The 22,086-nt window shown below is 44.1% G+C and overlaps 1 protein-coding gene across 3 annotated transcripts; it reads left to right on the top strand.

Moving 5' to 3' along the window:
* Positions 1-721: 721 nt before the first annotated feature.
* LOC125113571 (F-box only protein 36-like) lies at positions 722-14,557 on the top strand. 3 transcript variants are annotated; one of them, XR_007131496.1, is made up of 6 exons: positions 722-989; positions 6,636-6,698; positions 7,562-7,643; positions 11,687-11,859; positions 12,654-12,794; positions 14,017-14,557. XR_007131496.1 is itself a non-coding variant. In XM_047756385.1 (5 exons), the coding sequence occupies exons 1-5, from the start codon at positions 894-896 to the stop codon at positions 14,188-14,190; spliced, it is 588 nt and encodes a 195-aa protein (XP_047612341.1). In that variant the 5' UTR covers positions 726-893; the 3' UTR covers positions 14,191-14,557. The 3 variants fall into 3 exon arrangements, 2 of the variants coding, with proteins under 2 accessions (XP_047612341.1, XP_047612342.1); XM_047756385.1 differs by lacking the exon at positions 12,654-12,794 and having other exon boundaries at positions 726-989; XM_047756386.1 differs by lacking the exons at positions 722-989; positions 12,654-12,794 and adding an exon at positions 6,212-6,361.
* The last annotated feature ends 7,529 nt before the right edge of the window (positions 14,558-22,086 follow it).

The raw sequence follows: 22,086 nt of genomic DNA, 5'->3' as shown, positions 1-22,086 counted from the left end.
AAAGGAGCAGAGTTTTGGTATGATATTGAAGTGAAGCTGCTATAACTTCAAATTAGTGCATTATAATTTTAGGATGTAAATCCTCATGGTAACCACAAAGAAAATTGCTATAGAATATACACAAAAACAAATTGGGAAAGAATTTAGGCATTCCATTACAAAAAAGTCAGCTAAATTCAAAAGAAGACAGAAAGGCAGGAAAAGAGGGACAAAAATACAGGCGACCATTGTATATGCTCCATATGCTATAGTGCATACAGAAAACGAATAGCATAATGTCTCACCTGACGGGTGAAGCAGATGCTTTCCACAGGAGCAAGAAAAAGAACCAGATGATCAACCACGCCCTGAGCTCTGTTCATGAATCCTCTTAGGAGGGAGGAGGAGGAGGAGCCCGGGTCCCCAGAATCCTTTGCTGGTGGGGATGGGGCCCTTTCTCTTCTGCCAGGCAGAGCTACCTCTGCTGAATGGCCATCTAAGGTTCACACAGCCAGCTGGTCGGGGGCCTGGGGGTCGGGGGTGGGCAGGTAGAAACCCACAGGATCCACTGACTCCCCAGTGGCTGGCACATTGTAGGTACTTAATAAATACCAGTTGAATACATGAGTGAATGGGTTTTTCACATTCAGGCAAATGAAAGGCTACTAGGAACGTAACACTAGTCAGCTGGATTCTTTTACCCATGGCCAACCAATTGTGACAGTGCAAACAAAACCTCTTCCAAATGGTCTTGTTTGCTCCAGAGAAGCGGTTGGCAGAGGGCACTTTGCTTCAAGCAGGCTGGCCCAAGCGTGAAGGTCACCTTTTCTTTCTGGCAAAAAGAGGCCGGAGTGGTAAGCATAGAAACTGGCCTGGCCTTGGACACTGTGCTTGTGGAGCTGCAGAAGGAGCCCATGACTTCTCTCCTTCCCAGCGTTCTGTACGAGACTGAAGGCAGGGCTCCCGCTCCAAGCAAGGACTTCCACCACCTGGCCATCACCAAAACTGAGGTAAGGCACCAATAACGCTACAGAGTTCTCTTCGTGGGTGTTACAGTTTTTAGACTGGAGAAGCATGTACTTCCCCTTACGCTGGGATAAAGGGCAGAGTGACTGAGAACTTGAGCTTTGAAGTCAGACAAACCTATGTTTGAAGCTGCCTCCATCGCTCTGTGTGTGTGTGTGTGTGTGTGTGTGTGTGTGTGTGTGTGTGTGTGTGCCTCCATCGCTCTGTGTGTGTGTGTGTGTGTGTGTGTGTGTGTGTGTGTGTGTGTGGGTGAGCTATTATCCTCACATGCACAGGGAGGTAGACTTGTAGGACCTTCCCCCTATGGTGGTTGTGAAAAAAGATGGCATAAAGTGCACAGAGCACTCAGCAGACTTGATGAAATGTTAGATGCCATTGTTATTTCATGCTCTGATTGAATTATACTAACAATATCTTTGACCACTGGTAGGGAAAGTAAACTAATGCAAAAAGTTTAGGGTTTTATGGCTTGTCTCTTCTTGGCAATGAGTGAGGGCCTTTGGGGATTTCAAACATCTGAGTTGTGAAGACCCAGCTTGTAATCTCCCTGAAAAGGTCCCTGCTGGACTCCACCAAGGTGCCGAGCTCCTGTGATTGGAAAGTTCTTGTTGGGTTCCCTGCACCCTTCTCTCACCGTAGAAATGAGGCCTCAGGCCCTGCTTGAAACAGCCTGGGCACCACTTCCTCATCCAAGAAGACTTCCTGCCTCCCAGGCTGAAAAAGCCACCCTTCTCAGACTCCCAGACCCCCCAGTCCTCTATTGTCACTGGCTTTTATGGAGGGCTCTCTCTCACCTTGAGGGCCTGATTCCTGGAACATAGTAATTTTTCAAATAATGTTGACTGAGCAGAGGATGGGGCATTCTTAGCTACCAGCATTTTCCCACAGATACACTCTTACCTATCAGCTGTTCTCAACACTGGCTGCATATTTGAATCACCTGCAGAGCTTTCCTTCCCCCTTTGTGGGGGGTCGGGGGCTGCACTTGTGTTATATGGATGTTCCCCAGCCAGGGATTGAATCTGAGCTGCAGCTGTGACCTATGCCACAGCTGAGGCAATGTCAGATCCCTAACCCACTGTGCCATGCTAGGGATCAAACCCAAGCCACCACAGAGACAACTCTGGGTCCTTAACCCACTGTGCCATAGTGGGAACTCCCAGAAACACCTGCAGAGCTTTAGGAACGGCTGGTTCCTGGGCCCCACTGCAGACCAGTGAAGCTTTTGGGTGTTGAACAGACTTTGGGTGTTGTGAAGAGTAACACATGCTTCAAACACAACCGAGGCTTGAGAACCACAGTTACAAGCCCCATTGTTAGGCCCACAGGCTGCCATATGTGCTGTGGGAGGAGAACCTCCCTGCATGGGAGGGAGGCCTGCCTTCAAGAAAGGGAGAAGCGTAGTTCTTTCCGCCTCAGGTTTTTGTCTTTAAAATAGTGATATGCTACCTACAGCAAGGAATTGTTACGAGAAAACTGATTAAGAGGAGGTAGCTGAGCTTGGTGAGAGCAGCACTTACACAGTATCTAGTTGGGCAGAGATATGTTACAGGAGGTCAGTTCTTTAACTGTGGTCTGTCTACCTTCGGGGAGGGTTAGGGTGTTGAAACAAAGCCTGACGGAGCTACGCAAGTGCCCAGTGTGGTAAATAGGTTGGTTCCCCTTCAGGCTGATTGTTTTCAAATACTTGCTCAACCTTCGGAAGAGGCTGAGTGCCATTGGGGTGGGGTGGGAATGAAACAGGTGCTCCCTCCTGTCCTGAGCAATTCAGCTCTAACTCTGAAAAAACCCTCGGAAGGCAGTTGAGGGACCAGTCACTGCTCCTGCAGGAAGCCCCACCCACCATGAGCATTCTCTCCACCACAGGGAGTTCTCTCCCTGAGAGGGGTTCTGATGAATAGGATTTTCACCATCCTAGAGCATCTCACCTCCAGCCTGTCCTTGTCTTCATCTAGCTCTGAAAAGTGGAGGCCTGGGGGCCCCTGGGCTCTCAGGTGGGCTCCGTGGGGGCTAGCTGGAGATCACGAGTTTAAAGAGCTCATCAATGCTCCCTTTGGGAAACTGCTGCCTGCGGTTCACTTGCGGAGCTTCCGATCATTTATGAAGACAAGGAAGAGGAGCATCGATGTATGAGCTGCCCTGCCCAGGGCTCCTGGCTCCCTCCTCACCAGCCGCCTCACTCTGGATAGTGGTGGGATTTGCTCTGGACAAAATTGAAGGCAAGCAAAAAGGATTATGTGACTATGTATCCATTCGAAGATGATCAGAGCTTTCCTGTTATGAAGTCCAAATTTTCCTGTATTATTTTTTAAAATAGCAGGCTGGAAGAGGGTTGGCATTTAAGGCTTGAGGATAAGTGAACAAAAGACAAAAAAGAGTCAGTGATTTGGTACCAAAAAACCTGGGCTAAAACCTCTTTCACTCGCAGGTCTGCTGGTCTTTGACACATTAAATGGTTCATCTCTTAACACACCTGAGATGACAATGCCTGCTTTGTAAGATGAGTTTGAGGGCACAACAGGATAAAAGATTTGAGAGACAGTTTGGAAAACAGCTAAGCATGTGTGGGCTTGAGTTCACAGTATGATTTCCAGAAAGCTAATACAAAATGAATATATATTTCAGGGTTTAATCAGCTCGTGAATGTGGAATGAGAGAATGAGCCTGTTTAGAGGAGAATTTAGGGAACAGCAGTTCAGTGAAAACAGGCTGAAATAAGTTTGCTAAGTAAGAGAAAACTGGTTACTGAGACTGTTTCCAAAGTATATTCCATAAAGCCTATGGGTGAAATTTTATGTAATTTCTTCCTGACACAGTGTGCAGTGATCATTAAGATAGTTAAAAACATCTTTTTATCAAGTTTATTTCCCAATTACATTCTTCACCCAAATAAATATTTTAGTATTTGGGCCACCCATTGATGAAAAACTACGTTCATTTGCTAGCTGCCAGACAGAAAAACTTTCGCAGTATATATTTTATTTTATTTTATTTGTCTTTTTGCCTTTTCTAGGGCCACTCCCACGGCATATGGAGATTCCCAGGCTAGGGGTCCAATCAGAGCTGTAGCCACCGGCCTATGCCAGAGCCACAGCAACGCGGGATCCGAGCTGCATCTGCAACCTACACCACAGCTCACAGCAACACCGGATCCTTAACCCACTGAACACGGCCAGGGATCGAACCCTCGACTTCATGGTTCCTAGTTGGATTCGTTAACCACTGAGCCACAACGGGAACTCCATCACAGTATATATTTCAAAATAGTAAATATAAGATGTTTGGTAGTGACATAAAACAAATTTAAATGATTTATTTCTAAGTTTTAAAAAATCTCATTTAATTATTCCCCAAGCCCAAAGCTTTGATATGCAGAGTCTGACATACTCACGTGCATATATTAACTTCCATTATCACATTCTTTGCTTCATCAGTGACTCATTGTTTCAGCACATATTTTCATTCAGGTAATAAGAAACAGGCTATTAACTCTACCTAACTTTAATCTTGACATTACTGCATTTACTTACAAGATGTGTTTCTAATTTTTGTATTAATAAGGCCTCAATTCGAGATATCAATTTCACATTTATTTCAATTGAAAAATGAAGTTTTCTTTTTCTGAGTAAATGGGCCTCATTTGGCTGATTGGTTTGATAGTGACAAATTAACTGGCAAAGGTTACTACATGTGACTTTTTCTGTAAATTTACTTAAATTTGCAGTCCAAGTCTCTAGAAAACACTGTATAAAAATATTAGACTGGAAAAGATGTACTGAAATGACTGCCTTGATTATTTTTCCCCGAGCCCTTTTGCGTATACCATATTAAACTGTTTACCTCTAAGAATAAACAGGTTCTAGCAGGTTCAGTTAATAGTTATTTGAGATGTTGGAAAAGCCTTCTGTCTACTTCCCTGGAACTGAGAAACTAAACAACTCTAATCTTTGAACGACAAATCCTTTGTGTGTATGTTTGTGTCTCTCTAGGGCCACACCTTCAGTCTATGGAAATTCCCAGGCTAGGGGTCAAATCGGAGCTGTAGCTGCTGGCCTACGCCACAGTCACAGCAATGACAGATCCATGCCACGTCTGTGACCTACACAACAACTCACAGCAACACTGGATCCTTAACCCACTGAGTGAGGCCAGGGATCAAATCTGCATCCTCATGGGCACTAGTCAAATTCGTTTCATCTGAGCCACAATGGGAACTCCCATACTTTTAATATTTGTGTCTTGGTTGGTTTGAACTGCTTCTAGTAAACCACCTTAGACGGGGTGGCTTATAAACAAAGTTCATTTCTCAGAGTACTTGAGGCTGGGAATCCAAGATCAAGGGGCCCCCGCGTGAGGGACTGCTTCCTGGTTCACACACAGCCGCCTTCTCGCTGTGTCCGCAGGTGGCGGGGTGGAGGAGGGGCGCTCTCAACCCTCTTCTTTAAGATTCTAGTCCCACCTGCCACCCTCATGATTTAGTGACCTCCCAAAGGTTCCACCTCCAAATACCAGGGCACCGGGGTTAGATTTCAACATAGGAATTGGGAGCAGTCATAGCAGCTTATACCTCAATACTCTAATATATGCTTTGAATATAAATGTACTATTACAATAGAGATTTTTTTTTAATACTTAGGACCTCATGATAGGGACTCCAAATTTTTAAATAATATTCATATTTTTTATAGCAGGCAATTTTATCCTCATTAGGATAAAAGTATGTGAAATTCAAATATGGGAATTCTTGGAGTTCCCATTGTATTTCAGCAGTAACTAACCCGACTAGTATCCATGAAGACATGACCCCTGGCTCCGCTCAGTGGGTTAGGATCTGGCATTGCCGTGAGCTGTGGTGTAGGTTGCAGACATGGCTCGGATCCCGCATTGCTGCGGCTGTGGTGTAGGCTGGCAGCTGCTGCTCTGATTTGCCCCCGAGCCTGGGAACTTCCATATGCCCCAGGTGTGGCACTCAAAAGCAAAAATAATAATAATAAAAATATGAAAATTCTTTGGGGAGGCACAGAAACAAAAGTTTTGAGGACTCCTAGTTAAGGAAAGAGCAGTTGGCTAAGTGTAAATCTTCACCAGTTTCAAACTGGGCACATCTTTCTCACTCTCTCAGTATGTTTTGTGCTTCTCTGGTGTATGCAAACGCTGTACAATGTTTATCAGCCAGTCTTGTAGGACTGGAGAAGGTGAAAAAATCTGACATAGCTTATAAAGCATCACTTGGGTGTCTGATATTTGCAGACTGTGATCCAGTGGCCTGGAGGGCCCAGCAGCTTGACCTAGGGTAAATCCCGATGAAAAGATTCCAATGCAGAGGACCCATCAGCCTGGGACCAGTCCTTCTCAGGTTGGAGCTTCAGGACTACATCCCTTGGGCGCTCACAGACTGGCCAAAGGATTTGGCCAGATCCTGTCTTAATTTAATATGCTGCTATTTTGTTGTTCATACATTTCTTGGCATTACTTTAGATTTTTAAAACTATTGCACTGAAATAGTGCTTATTTTAATTACTGAGTTTTTCTGCAAATGCCTTGCTCACCTCACCCATTTCTCCGCTCTTTCCGGCCTCCGTGGTGTGCAGCTTCTGTGACAGACTGTGTGTCTTTTCTTTTGTGGGCAGGTTATCTGGAAGTCACGGATGATTTCTCTCCACCCAGACCAAGAAAAAATGCTCCCAAGAGAGGTGAGGAAACCCCATGCAGATTTTCTGCTGAACAAGCAGCAGCATGGCAAGTATTGGGCTCTGAGGGTGTGTGGTAGTTTCAAGTTATCCTGGGCACCTGTAGCTGCTCCTTCCTCCCTCTTGACAGAAAGCTCTCTGTTCCTGGCACTAGAAGCCTGTCTGGGAGCTGTGAGGGAGCTCAGGAGCTGCCCCTGCTAGGCTAAGTGCCACAGGCCCCAGAGGTTTTCAGCAGCCCACGGCAGAGGTGCAGTGGTGACTGCGAGGGGTCCTGAGCAGGCCATGGTCAGCTGCTCTTGTTCTATCCAGAGAGGGTGACATGAGAGGAACCAGTGAAAGGTGCATTCACTTATTCACTCACTCACTAGGTGTGTTTAGGTGCCCCACACGTGTCAGGAAAAACCGCAGGCTCTAGGGTGGGAAATGGGGAAAGCAGCCTGCTTCCGAAGTGCTCCAAGGCAGAGGGGAAGGGTAACAGGTACCAGGCCGTGAAGGGCCAGTGGACACTGTGCTCAGTCTTGAGCAGAGGTGAGTTCCCCAGGAGGGCCCAGGCATGTGCGAGACTTGGGGGTCTGAGATTCTGCACCTCAAACAAGCTCCCGTGTGAGGGGTGAGAGGGAGGCATTCTCGGGGATGCAGGCCACTAGGAGAAGGCAGAAGGGGAGGTGGAGGGAGCGTGGTGTGTCAGACACAGAGGGACAGGAGGGAGAGCCCAGGAAACCAAGTCAGGTTATCCAGCTTCGTGGCAGTGCCCTCCTCAGGCTGGCCCCTCGAGTCTTCTCCTTGAAACAGTCGCCTCCACAGCTGCTCACAAGATGTCAGTGAGCTGAGAGCCTGACCAGCATACCTGTCCTGCATCTTTCCAGGAGAGGCATAACCTTGCCAGCAGAATAACACAGTGTCAAGCTTGTGGAATGCCTATAGGAAGAAAAGTCATGGGAAAAACCTGTAAGTTCTTCCAGGGTTCTTCAAGTGTAGCTATCTCTTTGAATGGTTGAGAAGCTCTGGATCTGTGAACTGACCGTAGTCTAGAAATTGGTCAAAAGGCCATGTCTCTCTTTCATGGTGGCTCAAGTCAGGCCTGGGTTCACAAGACCAGAGATGGGCGTTCGCTCTGCAGATCAAGCAGGAATCTAATGCGTAGTTCACCCACTCCAGCCCCAAAGTGACTGGGGGGCAGGGCCATTCTGATGGTTGGGGTCACCTTCCTGGCCCTGACTCTAAAACTCCTGTATTTTCAGGAGTCAGGGAGCCTGTGTGAGTCTCCTATTGCTGCTGTAACAAATTACCACAAGTTTCATGGCTTAAAAGCACAGAAATGCATTCTTTAGTTCTGGAAGTCAGAAGTCTGAAATCAGTGTCAACGGGGCCATGCTCTCTGCAGAAGAATCTGTTCACTGCCTCTGCCAGCTGTTGCTGGCTGCTGGCATTCTTAAGCTTGTGACAGCACCTCCCCACCCTTCAAGGCCACACCTGCCAACATCTCTCCTCCATCTGCATGATGCCTTCTCTTCCTCAAGTCTGTGTGTAGTCTTTCTCTGCCTCCCCCTGAAAAGGACACGATTGACTTCAGAGCTCGGCTGGACCACCCGAGAGACCCGAGGTCATCCATCTCCAGATCCTAAATTCAATCATACCTGCAAAATCCTCCCTTCCCCATGTACTGTCCCATCCACAGGCTCCAGAGACTGGGATGTAAATCTTGCTTGGGGGCCTCTGGGCAGCCTACTACGGCACCCACTTTAACTGCAGTCACCGAGGAGTTTTCAGTGACTCTGGTGTTTCCCCACCAGTGCACTTTCAAAGTCTCGGAGAAAGGAGTCTTGTTGGGCCCTTAGGGGCTAGAGTCAGGAGGGGTGGGGGTTGCACACAGTCAGTCCCTTCCAGCCTTATTATCCCTGGAAATCTCTGAATTCTGATGAGGACGTTTGGCGTCTCAACTTCATTTGGCCACCACTGAGTTAGGCTACTATTAACCAGTTGCATAAAAAACCAGAAGTGATGTTTAAATTACACGCTATCCATAAATTCAGCCCAATCTAGCATAAGTTTCCTTTTTTTTTTTTTTTTGTCTTTTTTCCATTTTTTGGGCCTCTCCTGCAGCATATGGAGGTTCCCAGGCTAGGGGCCAAACTGGAGCTATAGCCGCCGGCCTACACCAGAGCCACAGTGATGCGGAATCTGAGCCACATCTGCAACCTACACCACAGCTCATGGCAACGCCGGATCCTTAACCCACTGAGCAAGGCCAGGGATCGAACCCGCAACCTCATGGTTCCTAGTAGGATTTGTTAACCACTGAGCCACAACAGGAACTCCGGGCTTCCTTCTTCTTTAGAATCCTATACTCGGAATCCATTCCTATATCTGCTTCCCTCACGTTTGCTAACATGACTTAGTGAACTGCTTGTTCTTTTGGTTAGAAGCTGCCTCCTCCAGACATTGACTTTATTATTGGCTACTTCAGATCCGGAAATGATGGTCGGGTGGGAGGAGCATAAGAAATCTGCCTCCTTGGTGGGTGGAATGGTGTGGGGGGGATCAGCTAAATATTGATGAGTCTGGTATATTCTGAGTCTCTTGAAGTATCCTACATACCTCTAGTCTGATACATGGAATCCCATTCTTTCCGGATTATTGCACCAACTTTCACACAGACATTTTGTGGCTATTTCTACCTGTAAGATATAAATTATTTTAGCACCTGCCTAGCAAGCCCCAATTCTTATGTTTGAAGAATTCAGACCTTTTCTTTGCCATTTGCACATTCAGTGCTGTTAGGAATTGCTACTCTGCCCTAGAAACTTGAATTTCTTTTACCCTGTTCTGTGGCAGTGGCAAAGTAATTGCACCAAACCTGACCCATAATGAACAGTTTACTTTAGGTACTGCAGGTACTTAGCCACTTTCCACCATAGGGTATAGGCTGCCAGATACACATTCCTGAATATTAGTGGGATTTTTATTCAGGGTGATGTAACGTATTTCCCAAAATTTGTGTTACTGTTGCCTCTAACCCTCTCCCTATTTATCAGTTTCCTTTCGAATTCTTGGTTTTAAGAGACAGAAACAAATCCTAGCTGACTTAAGCAGAAAAGGGAACTTAATGGAAACATCTCAAATAGCTCAGAGAATCAACTGGAAGTCTGGAGAATGAGTCTCAGAAGCTACAGAGACAGGGTAGCCCACAGGCACACACACTAGGCCCCTCGGAGTCACTGCTATCACCTGGTGGGTGCAGTTAGCAACACCCCTGCACACTGCTTATATGAATGGCCTCAGGTCCTCACCTCACCTCTGCAGCACTCGTGAGGCAGGGTCACCGGCAGGAGCTCGGTGCTGGTTGAACTCTGGTCTTCCTGCTGCCAGGGCAAGGGAATTTTTTATGAAATTACCCAAATTTTATTCCTCTCAGATATTAGTGTACTTGGGGAGAAGGTGATTGATAAAAAGTATCCATATTTCCCGTCCACACCTTATTTCAGCTCTCATCTCAGTGAACTGTACTCATCAGAGTGGATTTACCTGCCAAAAGGAGAACCCATTATCAGCAAAGTCCTGTGCTTTGTGTCCTGAGGGTGCAGCAACAGCCCCTGGCACAAAGAACACACCTAGGCAAGTGGACTAGAACTGAGCAAATGGTGGGGGGACCTTGGTGTAGGGGTGTCCTTGGCAAGTGGGGTTTATGTCTGTGCTGTGCAGGGGTGAAGGTGTAATTCTGCCCCTCCCTCCACAGAGAGGAGAAACTGTAACTTACCTCTTAGGAACAGCACAAGAGGTTTATTGAAATGTGTTATTAAATAGAAATGCTACGTTCCAGGAAACTCAGAAGACTAGCTTCTAAATGTTTTTGCTTAATCAGCAAAAATTGTAAGAGGAACCATAGCTTTTTTGCATCCCAATCTATCAGTCAGTTCTAGGTTAGAACCTCGAGACACTGGGTTGTTTCCTCATGATTATTTTGTACATGGGGCTTAGGGTTGAAATCTAGTGTGGCCTCCTGGTCTTACACGCAGCATGGTGGGGGGAAGGGAGTCCTTACGAGCATCAGGGTCCCCTGTGGACCTGGAGAACGAGGCTGGGCTTGAGAATGTGCATGTCCAACAAGTCCCCAGGAGCTGCTTGTGGCCCAGGGTTAGGCCACTCTGAGCATCAGGGCAGCACAGCAGGCAGTGGGTTTGCTCTGCGTCTAACCTCCTCATACATTCAAGACAGACCAAACCTGTCAGTTAGGATGAGGTTTCACTGACAGCAACAGGCACAGTGACTTAAATGACTGTAGGACTAAGACATGCCCCATCTCACCCAACAGGCCCACAGGAAGAGGGGCTCCAGGGTGAGCTGCTCCACCAGGAACCCATAATCTTTCCACCTTAGCTCCCAGGGGCTCATTGCAGTTCCATTTGCAGGTTGGTTCCCCTCAGGCCTTCTTGGCCGCATATAGGAGGACAGGGTGAGTTCGCCCTGCCATGCTGCTGGACCCACGTGTCATGAGTCCACCACTTGACCAGTGCAGCAGCTACCAAGCAAACACCAAGAGGAAACTGGCCCCTGTCGGGGGGCTGTGCTGATCAGACTGATTCTGTTTCTTTTATGTGAAAGGAAGGGTGTTGAGGCCTGTGAAGGCAGGGGCTGGTCCACTTTGCTCACCACTGTATGCCTGATGCCTAGAAAAGTTCCAGACGGCACTTGGTAAACATTTAGTGAACAAATGGAGAAATGCCCAAAGATGATGATTGCTGTCTCTTCAAAGAGCTATTGTCAGAATATAAAAAACACTGAAAATGGGAGTGCCCACTCCACTTAAGCTACAGCCTCTCAATAATGACCATCTCTTCAGTGGGACAGAGCTTTATTACAAAGCCAAGCATGCCCCGTGTGAAGAAGCACAGGTGCTTTCAAATTCAAGTGGCTTTTTTGAGGGTGGGTGGGATTGAACTGGCCTGTCCTTATCTATTCTCTTTCCATCTCTTTTTCTCAATGGTATTTAGGGCAGATACAGAAAGTGTTTGGGAAAGAAGTATTGGATTATTCCTTGAATCTGTGTCAGGGAAAATTTGATTTGTTAGTTCGCATGCCTGACAACATAATCCTACAGATCTTCCCCTTTCTTGATTTGGATGACATTGGGCAGCGGTCAAAAACCTGCAAAAAATTCCAAAAGGTAAGACTTCAAGACTTTTTTTTTTTTTTTGTCTTTTGTCTTTTGTTGTTGTTGTTGTTGTTGTTGTTGCTATTTCTTGGGCCGCTCCCGAGGCATATGGAGGTTCCCAGGCTAGGGGTTGAATCGGAGCTGTAGCCACCGGCCTACGCCAGAACCACAGCAACTTGGGATCCGAGCCGCGTCTGCAACCTACACCACAGCTCACGGCAACGCCGGATCGTTAACCCACTGAGCAAGGGCGGGGACTGAACCTGCAACCTCATGGTTCCTAGTCGGATTCGTTCACCACTGCGCTACGACGGGAACTCCTTTTTTGTATTTTTTTTTTAAGACTTTTTTTTTATTGGAAAATATTACACAGAATTTCAAAAAGAAAAGACATGATTTTTAAAATCTTAACTTCATATACGACAAACATTGGGTTTGGGCAACGATAAAACTTTTTAAAACCTAAAACCTAAGACACTGGTTAAGTGATGTCTCAAGAGGAAAAAATAGCACAGACAGAGAAAAAGATAAAGGGGTCATTTGTAAATCATAAGATAGTGAGAATCATAGACAAAGCAGAGGGGGGCCGACAGGGGGCAGTGAGGGGGTTGCCAGGGTGGGGGAGGTCGGGTGGCGGGTGGGCTGTGGAGGATCAGCTTTAAGAGGCCTAGAAGGGAAGGAGGGAGAAGGTGCTGTAGCTGAGGAGGTCTGCAAAGTAAGATTTAAAATGTCTATCAAAATGCAAAAACTCCACTTCCACATAATCTCAGTAATTAGCCACAGTAAAATGTACACTTTCTATGCAGATGCAAACATTCTGTGTGTCTATAAATGGCTTGAAGCACACTCTGCAATTCTAGTTGGACTGCACGGTGTGGATACACTGGTGTCGGCATCCACGTTGCTGAGCTCTCACTCAGCTGTTCTGAGGGGCAGAGCGACAGCTGGTACGTCTGCTTTCATGCAGGTCGATCTGCAGGAGGTAGTGTGTCAGGAGTTCAAATGCAGTATTTCTGTTTTATGTTTTGGTAAGGCAATTTTGCTTGAGGAATTTTTTTTTACGAACATAGGAACTAAGAAATCTATTTGAATGCTCACAGAAATGGTCCAGAAGAGGAAGCAGTTGAGTGTCCAGGAGAGGGGCTGTTGCTGCAGGCCAGCCCGCCCCACTGGTTCCTTCCCGGGTAGCCCTGGGTTTCCTGGGACAGGCCCATCTCAGCCTCCTCAGGCTGCCCTACAGATGCCCAGACTGGGCAGCTTAAACAAAGACATTTATTTCTCACAGTTCTGGAGGCTTAGGAGTCCAAGGTCAAGGTGCTAGCCTATCTGGTTCTTGGTGAGGCCCCTCCCAGCAGGCAGATGGCTGCCTTCAACTGTGTGATCAGGCGCCAGAGGAGAGAGAGCCAGTGAGTGCTGGTGTCTTCTCTTACAAGGACACTTCTCCTCTGGGCTCAGGCTCCATCCTTACGACCTGAGTTAATTACTTCGTAACTAGGGGCTAGGGCTTCAGTGTGTGAATGCTGGGGTGGGGGGCACATGACACAGTCCATAGCGAGGCTTGACTCCAGTATCATCTGTTAGGATACCCTAGAAATGCCAGGAGTTGGTGTCCAAACAGCATCTCCTGTGTTGGCCCTCATACCCCAAAGTGGCACAAGAATCATCTGTTAAGTCATTTGTTCCTTTTTTTGATTCAGAAAACTATGGTCCTAGTGATGTCAGAAGTGGCTGCTCCACGAGCGTGTGATGGGTTAATCGTATGTCTGAGCACTGTATGTAATGTGTAGACACGCTGCTCTCAACTTGGCACATACAAGTTGAGAGCAAAAATGAATCAGACTAGGACGCAACAAAAATGAATCAGACTAGGAACCATGAGGTTGCGGGTTTGATCCGTGGCCTCGCTCAGTGGGTTAAGGATCCGGCACTGCCGTGAGCTACGTTGTAGGTCGGCAGCTACAGCTCCAATTAGACCCCTAGCCTGAGAACCTCCATATGCTTCGGGTGCATCCCTAAAAAAAGACAAAAGAAAAAAAAATTATCTACTAAAAATGCTATTTTTGAAAAACACCATTCCTTCTCTGTGGCAGACTACTTCTGTTTAAACTAAGAATCTGTTTTTAGCCCTTTTGTGATTCAAAGTCACTTACATGATTATTTTTCTTTTAGCTGTGTAGCGATGAAAAATTCTGGGAGAAATTTAGAACTTCACAAGATAAACATGCTTTTGATACAAAGAAAATAGGAATAACCATTTACAAGAAGAAACTGCTAGCTTTCCACCAAAATGCAGCCAGCAGAAGCTCACATGGAGAGAAGACAGAGAGCATTTTTCTAAACTGAAGTGACAAAATTTTAACAATTAAGATTAAAATAGAATTTTCATATAAAATTACTATCATTAGATCTTATCACAGAGACTAGGTTGAAGCTATTATCTGGTAGATTTAAGTAGGAAAATAAAAAACTCTTGACTCAATTTTCTCTTTCTTTACTGCTATCAACCTATTAACAGATCAAGTGAATCAAATACCTACTTAACCTCACACACGTCTTAATTTTAAAGATGGGAAGAGCAGCACAGGAAGCAAAGCTGTTCACAGCACAGATGACTCTTATGTCTTCACTGGTGAAGGTGGACACCAATGGGGGTTCATGATAGAGAAGAAAATAAATACCATCTCATAATGAGAAGGGTGAGATTTGTGACCTTGTCAGTGTGGATTTTCTGCATGTGCTGCCTTCACTCACTCACGGGGATGGTGGGTGGGGAATAACCAGTGAGCTGATGGGAAGCAGCCGGGGAAGCCACCCTCCTTCTTGGGATTGCTGTAAAGGGAAGTTCCCTCAGGTGTTACGTCACGTTCCACAGCCCTTTCACTGCCATAGGATTTATGACATGGGAGATACTCAGTAGGTACTATTATTAAGCAAGTAAAAACTTGTTTCCAAAATGGTAAAGGAGATTCTTCAAAGTGCCTGTATTTCCTGTCAGATTTGTTTTTCTTTTTACAGCTGCACCTGCAGCATATGGAAGTTCCCAGGCTAGGGGTGGAATCAGAGCTGCATCTGTGACCCACACCACAGCTCATGGCAATGCCAGATCCTTAACTCACTGAGTGAAGCCAGAGATCGAACCCTCGTCCTCATGGATACCAGTCCAGTTTGTCACCACTTAGCCACGACAGGAACTCCCAGAATTTTCTTTATAAAGGCTGGGGTGTGTTTATATTTTTGTAATACTCTGGGATGTGTGTATCACATTTTCTTTATCCATACATCCACTGACAGACGCTTAGGTTGTTTCCATATCTTGGCCACACTGACTAATGAATGTGCTGAAGTGAACATGGGATTGCAGATACCCCTTCAGCACAGGGACTCTGTTTCCTCTGTATACATATCCAGGAGTGGGATTGCAGATCATGTAATAGTTCTATTTTTAATTTCTTGAGCAACCTCCATAGAGTTCCCCACAGGGGCTGCACCAACAGCACACAGGAGTCCCTTTTCTCCAGGTCCTAAATAACGCTTGTTATCTCTTGTTTTTGACAATAGCCATTCTAACAGGTGTGATGTGATATCTCATACTTCCTTTTTTTTTCCCTTGCTCTGATCTTTATTTCCTTCTTTCTACTTACTCTGGGCTTAGTTTTTTTTTTTTTTTCTAGTTCCTTGAGGTGTTTGAGGTCTTTTTTTTTTTTTTTAGGCATTTATCAGTATAAAATTCCTTCTAGAACTGCTTTTGCTGCATCTCATAAATTGTAGTATGTCACGTTTCCATTTTCATTTGTGTCAGATATTTTTTATTTACCTTTTGATTTATCTATTGTTTTTAGAATCATGCTGTTTAATCTCCACATATTTGTGATTTCTCCTATTTTCTTCTTCTAATTCTCTCTAGTTTCATACCAGTGTGGTTGGAGGAGATGCTTGTTATGACTTCAATCCTCTTGAATGTATTAAGGCTTCTTTTGTGACCCAACTTCTTTTTTTTTTTTTTTTTTGGCTGTGCTCATGGCATGTGGAAATTCCTGGGCCAGGGATCAAACCCATGCTGCAGTTGCAACCTGCACCACAGCTGCAGCAATGCCTGATCCTTAACCCACTGCACCACAAAGGAACTTCCTATGACCTAACATTTGATCCATCTTGGAGAATGCTTCATGTGCACTTGAGAATGTACATTCTGCTGCTGTTGGTTGGCACGTTCTGTACTCAATTGTTAGGTCCATCTGGTTTAATTTGTAGTTTTTTTCTTTTGGGTTTTTTTTTTTTAGGACCACATCCGTGGCATGTGGAAATTCCCAGCCTAGGGGTCAGATCTGAGCTACAGCTGCTGGCCTACACCACAGCCACAGCAATGCCCAGATCTGAGTCCCTTCTGCTGCACCACAGCGGGAACTCCCAACTTTGCAGTTCAAGTCCAACATTTCCTTATGAATTTTCTGTCTGGATGACCGTCCGTTGTTGAAAGTGGGTCTTGAAGTCCCCTACTATTATTTCATTGTTATTTCTCCCTTCATATCTGTTAGTATTTATTTGCTTCATATATCTTAGGTGCTCCACTGTTGGATGCATAAATATTTAATTGTTAAATCCTCTTGATTTAACCCCTTAATCACTGCATAATGTCCTTCTTAGTCTCATTACAATTTTGTCTGATATAAGCATGTCTTTCTTTTGGTTTCTATTCGCATGGAATATCTTATTCCATCCCTTCACTTTCAGCCCATGTATGCCATGTAAGCTGAAATGAGTCTTTTTGGAGCAGTATAGAGTTGGATATTTTTTCCCCATCCATTCAGACCCTCTTCTTCTTTTTTCAAATTGAGGTTTGGTTGATGTAAATTATTGCATAAGTTACAGGTATACAACAGAGTGATCACAATCCGTAGAGGTTATTCTCCACGGACAGTTACTACAAGATACTGGCTATACTCCCTGTGTTGTACAACACATCCTTGTAGCTTATTTACTTTATGCCTGGTGGTTTTTACCTCTGAATCCCAACCCCATCTTGCCTCTCCCCCCTCCCACCTTCCCACTGGTAACCACTAGTTTGTTCTCTATATTTGTGAGTCTGTTTCCGAGTCTGTTTCTTTTGTTATATTCTCCAGTTTTCTTTTTTAAATTCCACATATAAATGATATCATATGATATCATCTTCCTCTGATTTATTTCACTTAGCAAGATGCCTTCCAAATCAGTCCATGTTGTTGCAAATGGCAACATTTCAATATTTTTTATAGCTGAGTAGAATTTCCTTGTGTGTGTGTGTACTCCACATCTTCTTTATCCACTCCTCTGTTAATGTATACTTATGTTGCTTCCATACTCTGGCAATTATAAATAATGCTGCTATGAACATGTATCTTTTCGAATTCATGTTTTTGTTTTTCTCAGATATATGCCCAGGAGTGAAACTGCTGGGTCATATGGTACTTCTATTTTTAGTTTTTTTGAGAAACCTCCATACAGTTTTCCACAGTGGCTGCACCAACTTAAATTTCCACTGACTGTACAAGGGTTCCCTTTTTTTCCACATCCTTGCCAACATTTGTTATCTGTGTTCTTTTTGATGATAGCCATTCCAACAGGTAAGAGGTGATACTGTGGTTTTCACTTGCTTTCCCCTAGTGATTAGTGATGGTAAGCACTTTTTTTATGTGGCTGTTGGCCATCTGCATGGCCTCTTTGGAAAAAAGGTCCATTTGGGTCTTCTGTCCATTTTTTACTTGGGTTGTGTTTCTGATATGAAGTTGTATGAGCTGCTTATATATTTTGATATTAACTCCTTATCAGTCATACCATTGCAAAGATTTTCTCCCATTCAGTAGGTTGTCTTCCTGTTTAGTTGATGGTTTCCTTTGCTGTGCAAATTTTTTTATGTTTACTTAGGTCTCATTTGTTTATTTTTGCTTTTATTTCCCATACTTCAGGATACATAGCCAAAATATATTGCTACAATTTATGTCAAAGAGTGTTCTGCCTATGTTTTCTTCCAGGAGTTTTACGGTTTCTGGGCTTACATTTAGGTCTTTAATACATTTTATTTTTGTATATGGTGTTAGTGAATGTTCTAATTTCATTGTTTTAGATGTATCCGGCCACTTTCCACAGCACCACTTATTGAGGATTTTTGCCATTGTATATTCTTGCTTTTTTTTTTTTTTTTTCCCCCTTTTTAGGGCCACACAAGGGGTATATGGAAGTCTTTGGGCCAGGGGTCAAATTGGAGCTACAGCTGCAGACCTACAGCATAGTCACAGCAATGCTGGATCCAAGCTGCATCTGCAACCTACACCACAGCTTGCAGCAATGCTGGATCCCTGATCCATCAATTGAGGCCTGGGATCAAACCCACATCCTCACCGAGAGTGTCAGGTTCTTAACTTGCTGAGCTACTATGGGAACTCCTATTCTTGCTTCTTTTTAATTGACTATAAGTGCATGAGTTTATTTCTGGGCTCTTTATTTTGTTCCATTGATCTATGTGCCTGTTTTTAAGCCAGTAACATATTGTTTTGATTACTGTAGCTTTGTAGTATGGTCTGAAGCCAAGGTACACGATTGCTCCAGCTCTGTTCTTCTTTCTCAGGATTGTTTTGGCTCTTCATGGTCTTTTGTACTTCCAAACAAATTTTACGGTTATTTGCTTTTATGCTGTGAAAAATGCTCTTGGTATTTTTGGTAGGGATTGCACTGGATCTTTAAATTGCCTCGGGTATTACTGTCATTTTAACAATATTAATTTTTCCAGTCCATGAACATGGTATAGCTTTCCATCTGTTTGTATCATCTTCAATATCTTTCATCAATGTCATATAGTTTGCTGAGTACAAGTTTTCGGTTTGTTTTTTTTTTTACCTCCTTAGTTAGGTTGGTTTTATAGGTATTTTATTCTTTTGGATGTGATGCTAAGTGGGATTGTTTCCTTAATGCCTATTCCTGATAACTTATCAGTATATAGAAATGCACAGATTTCTGTATATTAATTTTGTACCCTGAAACATTACTGAATTCATTGATGAGCTCTAGAAGTTTACTGGTCATGTCTTTAGGGTTTTCTGCATACTAGGATGTCATCTGCAAACAGTGACAGTTTTACTTCTTAACTTGGATTTTTACTTTTTTTTTTTCTTGTCTGAATTCTGTGGCTAGAACTTCCAATACAATGTTGAATGAGAGTGATTCTGTCTTTAGATGGGAAAATTTATTACATTTACATTGGAAGGAATTATTGATATGAACTTACAATTGCCATTTTGTTAATTGTATTCTGGCTGTTTTGAAGTTCTTTTTTTCATCTTTTGCTCTCTTCCTTTCTGAATTCATAATTTCTTTTGGTGTTTTGATTCCTTTCTTTTTATGTTTTGTGTATCTACTACAGGTTTTGCTTTGTTATTATATAAGGCTTCTATAAAACATCTTAAGATATAACACATCTGGGAGTTCTTGTTGTGGTTCAGTGGTTAACGAATCCGACTAGGAACCATGAGGTTGCGGGTTCGATCCCTGGCCTTGCTCAGTGGGTTAAGGATCCGGCGTTGCCATGAGCTGTGGTGTAGGTTGTAGGCTCAGTTCAGATCCTGAGTTGCTGTGGCTGTGGCTGTGGCATAGGCCAGCGGCTACAGCTCCGATTCGACCCCTAGCCTGGGAACCCCCATATGCCACGGGAAGTGGCCCAAGAAATGGCAAAAAGACAAAAATATATATATATATATAACACAACTTATTTTTGGCTGATAACTACTTTGGATGCATACAAAAGCTCCATATTTTATACTCTCCCCTCACACATTTTGTTCTTAATGTCACAATTTACATCTATTTACATTGTGCCTCCATTATCAGATTCTTGGAGTTACAGTTTAATACTTTTTTTGTTTTGGTCTTTTTTGTCTTTTTAGGGTCACGCCCATGGCATATGGAAGTTCCCAGGCTAGGGGTCTAACCAGAGCAACAGCTGCCGGCACACACCAGAGCCACTGCAACGCCAGATCCGAGCCAAGTCTGTGACCTATGCCACAGGTCAAGGCAACACTGGATCCTCAACCCACTGAGCAAAGCCAGGGATCAAACCCGCAACCTCATGGTTCCTAGTCAGATTCGTTTCCGCTGTGCCATGATGGGAACTCCATACTTTTGTACTTTAGCCTTTATACTAGAGTTATCTGATTTACCCAGTACCATTACAATGTTTTCCTGTGGGTATTCAGTAGCCTTTTGTTTCAGCTTGGAAAACTCCTATTAACATTTCTTGTAAGTCTGGTCTAGCTTTTGTCTGTCTGGAAAACTCATCTTTCCTTCTATCCTAAAGGATAATTTATTTTGTCCTCCTCCCCCAACTCCCTTCTGACCTACAAAGTTTCTGCTGAAAAATCTACTGACAGTCTTGTGGGGGCTCCATGGTACGTAACAGGTTGCTTTTCTCTTGATGCTTTTAAGAGTCTGTCTTTAACTTTGCACAATGTAATTATAACACGTCTTAGTGTGGGTCTCTTTGGAGATCCATCCATCCATACCAAATAAGATCCATCCATCTTATTTGGTATTTTTAGGCTTCCTGTATTTGGGTGTCTGTTTCTTTCTACAGGTAATGGAAATTTTCAGGTATTATTATTAAAACTATAAGGTTACAACCCCTTTCCCTCTTCTTCTGGTCCCCTCTAATGCATATGTTAGTCTTCTTGTGGTGACCTATAGATTCCTTATCTTAAAAAATTTTTTTATTATAGTTGATTACAATGTTCTACTTCCACTGTACAGGAAAGTGACCCAGTCATACCTATATACATCCTCTTCTCCTCATATGATCTTCCATCACGTTCTGTCACAAGTGATTGGATACAGTTCCCTGTGCAACACAGGAGTACCTCACTGATTATCAATTCTAAATGTAAGAGTTAGTGTCATCCTCAAACTTCGAGTCCATCCCACTCCGCCACCCCTTGGCAACCACGAGTCTGCTCTCCATGTCTGTGAGACTGTCTCTGTTCTGTAGAAAGGTTCATCTGTGCCATATTTTAGATTCCACAAATAAGTGGTATCACATGATAGGTCTTTCTCTTTCTGACTTCACTTATCCTTAAGCTGTCTTCACTCTTCTTCACTCTTCTTTTTGCTCTTCTGTTTAGATGAATTCTAATGCCTTACCTTCAAGTTTTCTGACCCTTCCCTCTACTTGTTTACTCTGCTGTTGAATCTCTCTGTTGCATTTCTCAGTTTGGTTATTGTATGATTCAGCTCTATCATTTCTATTTTGTATTTTTTTAAAATATTTTCTGGATCTTTGTTGAAATTCATACTTTGTTCACACATCGCTCTCCAGACCTGAGTAACTTTGTGACCAGTATTTTGAACTCTATTGGGTAAATCACTTATCTCCATTTCATTAAGATCAGTTTCTATACATTTATCTTGTTCTTTTATTTGGAGCATATTCCTCTATTTCTTCATTTTCCTTGACTCTGCGTTGGTTTCTGTGCATTAGCTAAAATAGCCACCTCTTCCAGTCTTGACAGACTAGTCTCATGTAGGAGATGAACCTTGTCAATTAGCCTGGCCTGAGTACCTGGCTGCCTCTCAAACCTTTGTATTTGTCCATGCCACTGTCTTTGTTCTTAGTGAAGGTACAAGATCCATCAATGTCTCAGTCCACTTCCACCTGCAGACTTGTTACAAGCTGGAACCTCAAGTAGCAACTGGGAGAGTATGCAGTCAAATTCCTCAAGGGAGAAACTAGATGAAGGTTTTTTCTTGATCCTTCTGAACTAGGCCCTGGGGGAACAGTGGCAGAGAGAGCTCACACACACCTTTATAGAACTTCTCCTCTGTTTGCTATAGTTTTCCGGGTTTCATGGACACCAGCCCCACGGGCTTTCAGAGCTAGATGATCAGGCCCATCCCTCAGATGGGGAGAGTTATAAATTATGTGTAGCTGGCAGCCCCAGCTTTTCTTCAGGAAGCAGCAGGGAGTTGGGGGTTCCCTTCTGATGGTATGGTGATGTGCCAGTTTGGGATTAGGGTGAGAGGTTGTCTCAGACTTTCCTACCTATTTCAGTTGTGGGTATTTTCTTATTCGTCCAAAGTAAAGAGCCACTTAGCTAGTTTCTGGATTTTTCTCAGGGACTTGCTCTGTGTGTAGCTGCTCATTTGGTGTGTCCGTGGGAGGGAGGAAGGTCAGGAGCCCCCTATGTCATCATCTTGGTTTCTCCCTGAGTGTAATTACTCATT

Source organism: Phacochoerus africanus, chromosome 13 (genome assembly GCF_016906955.1).
Source record: "Phacochoerus africanus isolate WHEZ1 chromosome 13, ROS_Pafr_v1, whole genome shotgun sequence".
Lineage (NCBI taxonomy): Eukaryota > Metazoa > Chordata > Mammalia > Artiodactyla > Suidae > Phacochoerus > Phacochoerus africanus.
Note: the sequence above shows the minus strand (reverse complement) of the source record. Positions and strands in the feature narration are given on the sequence as shown.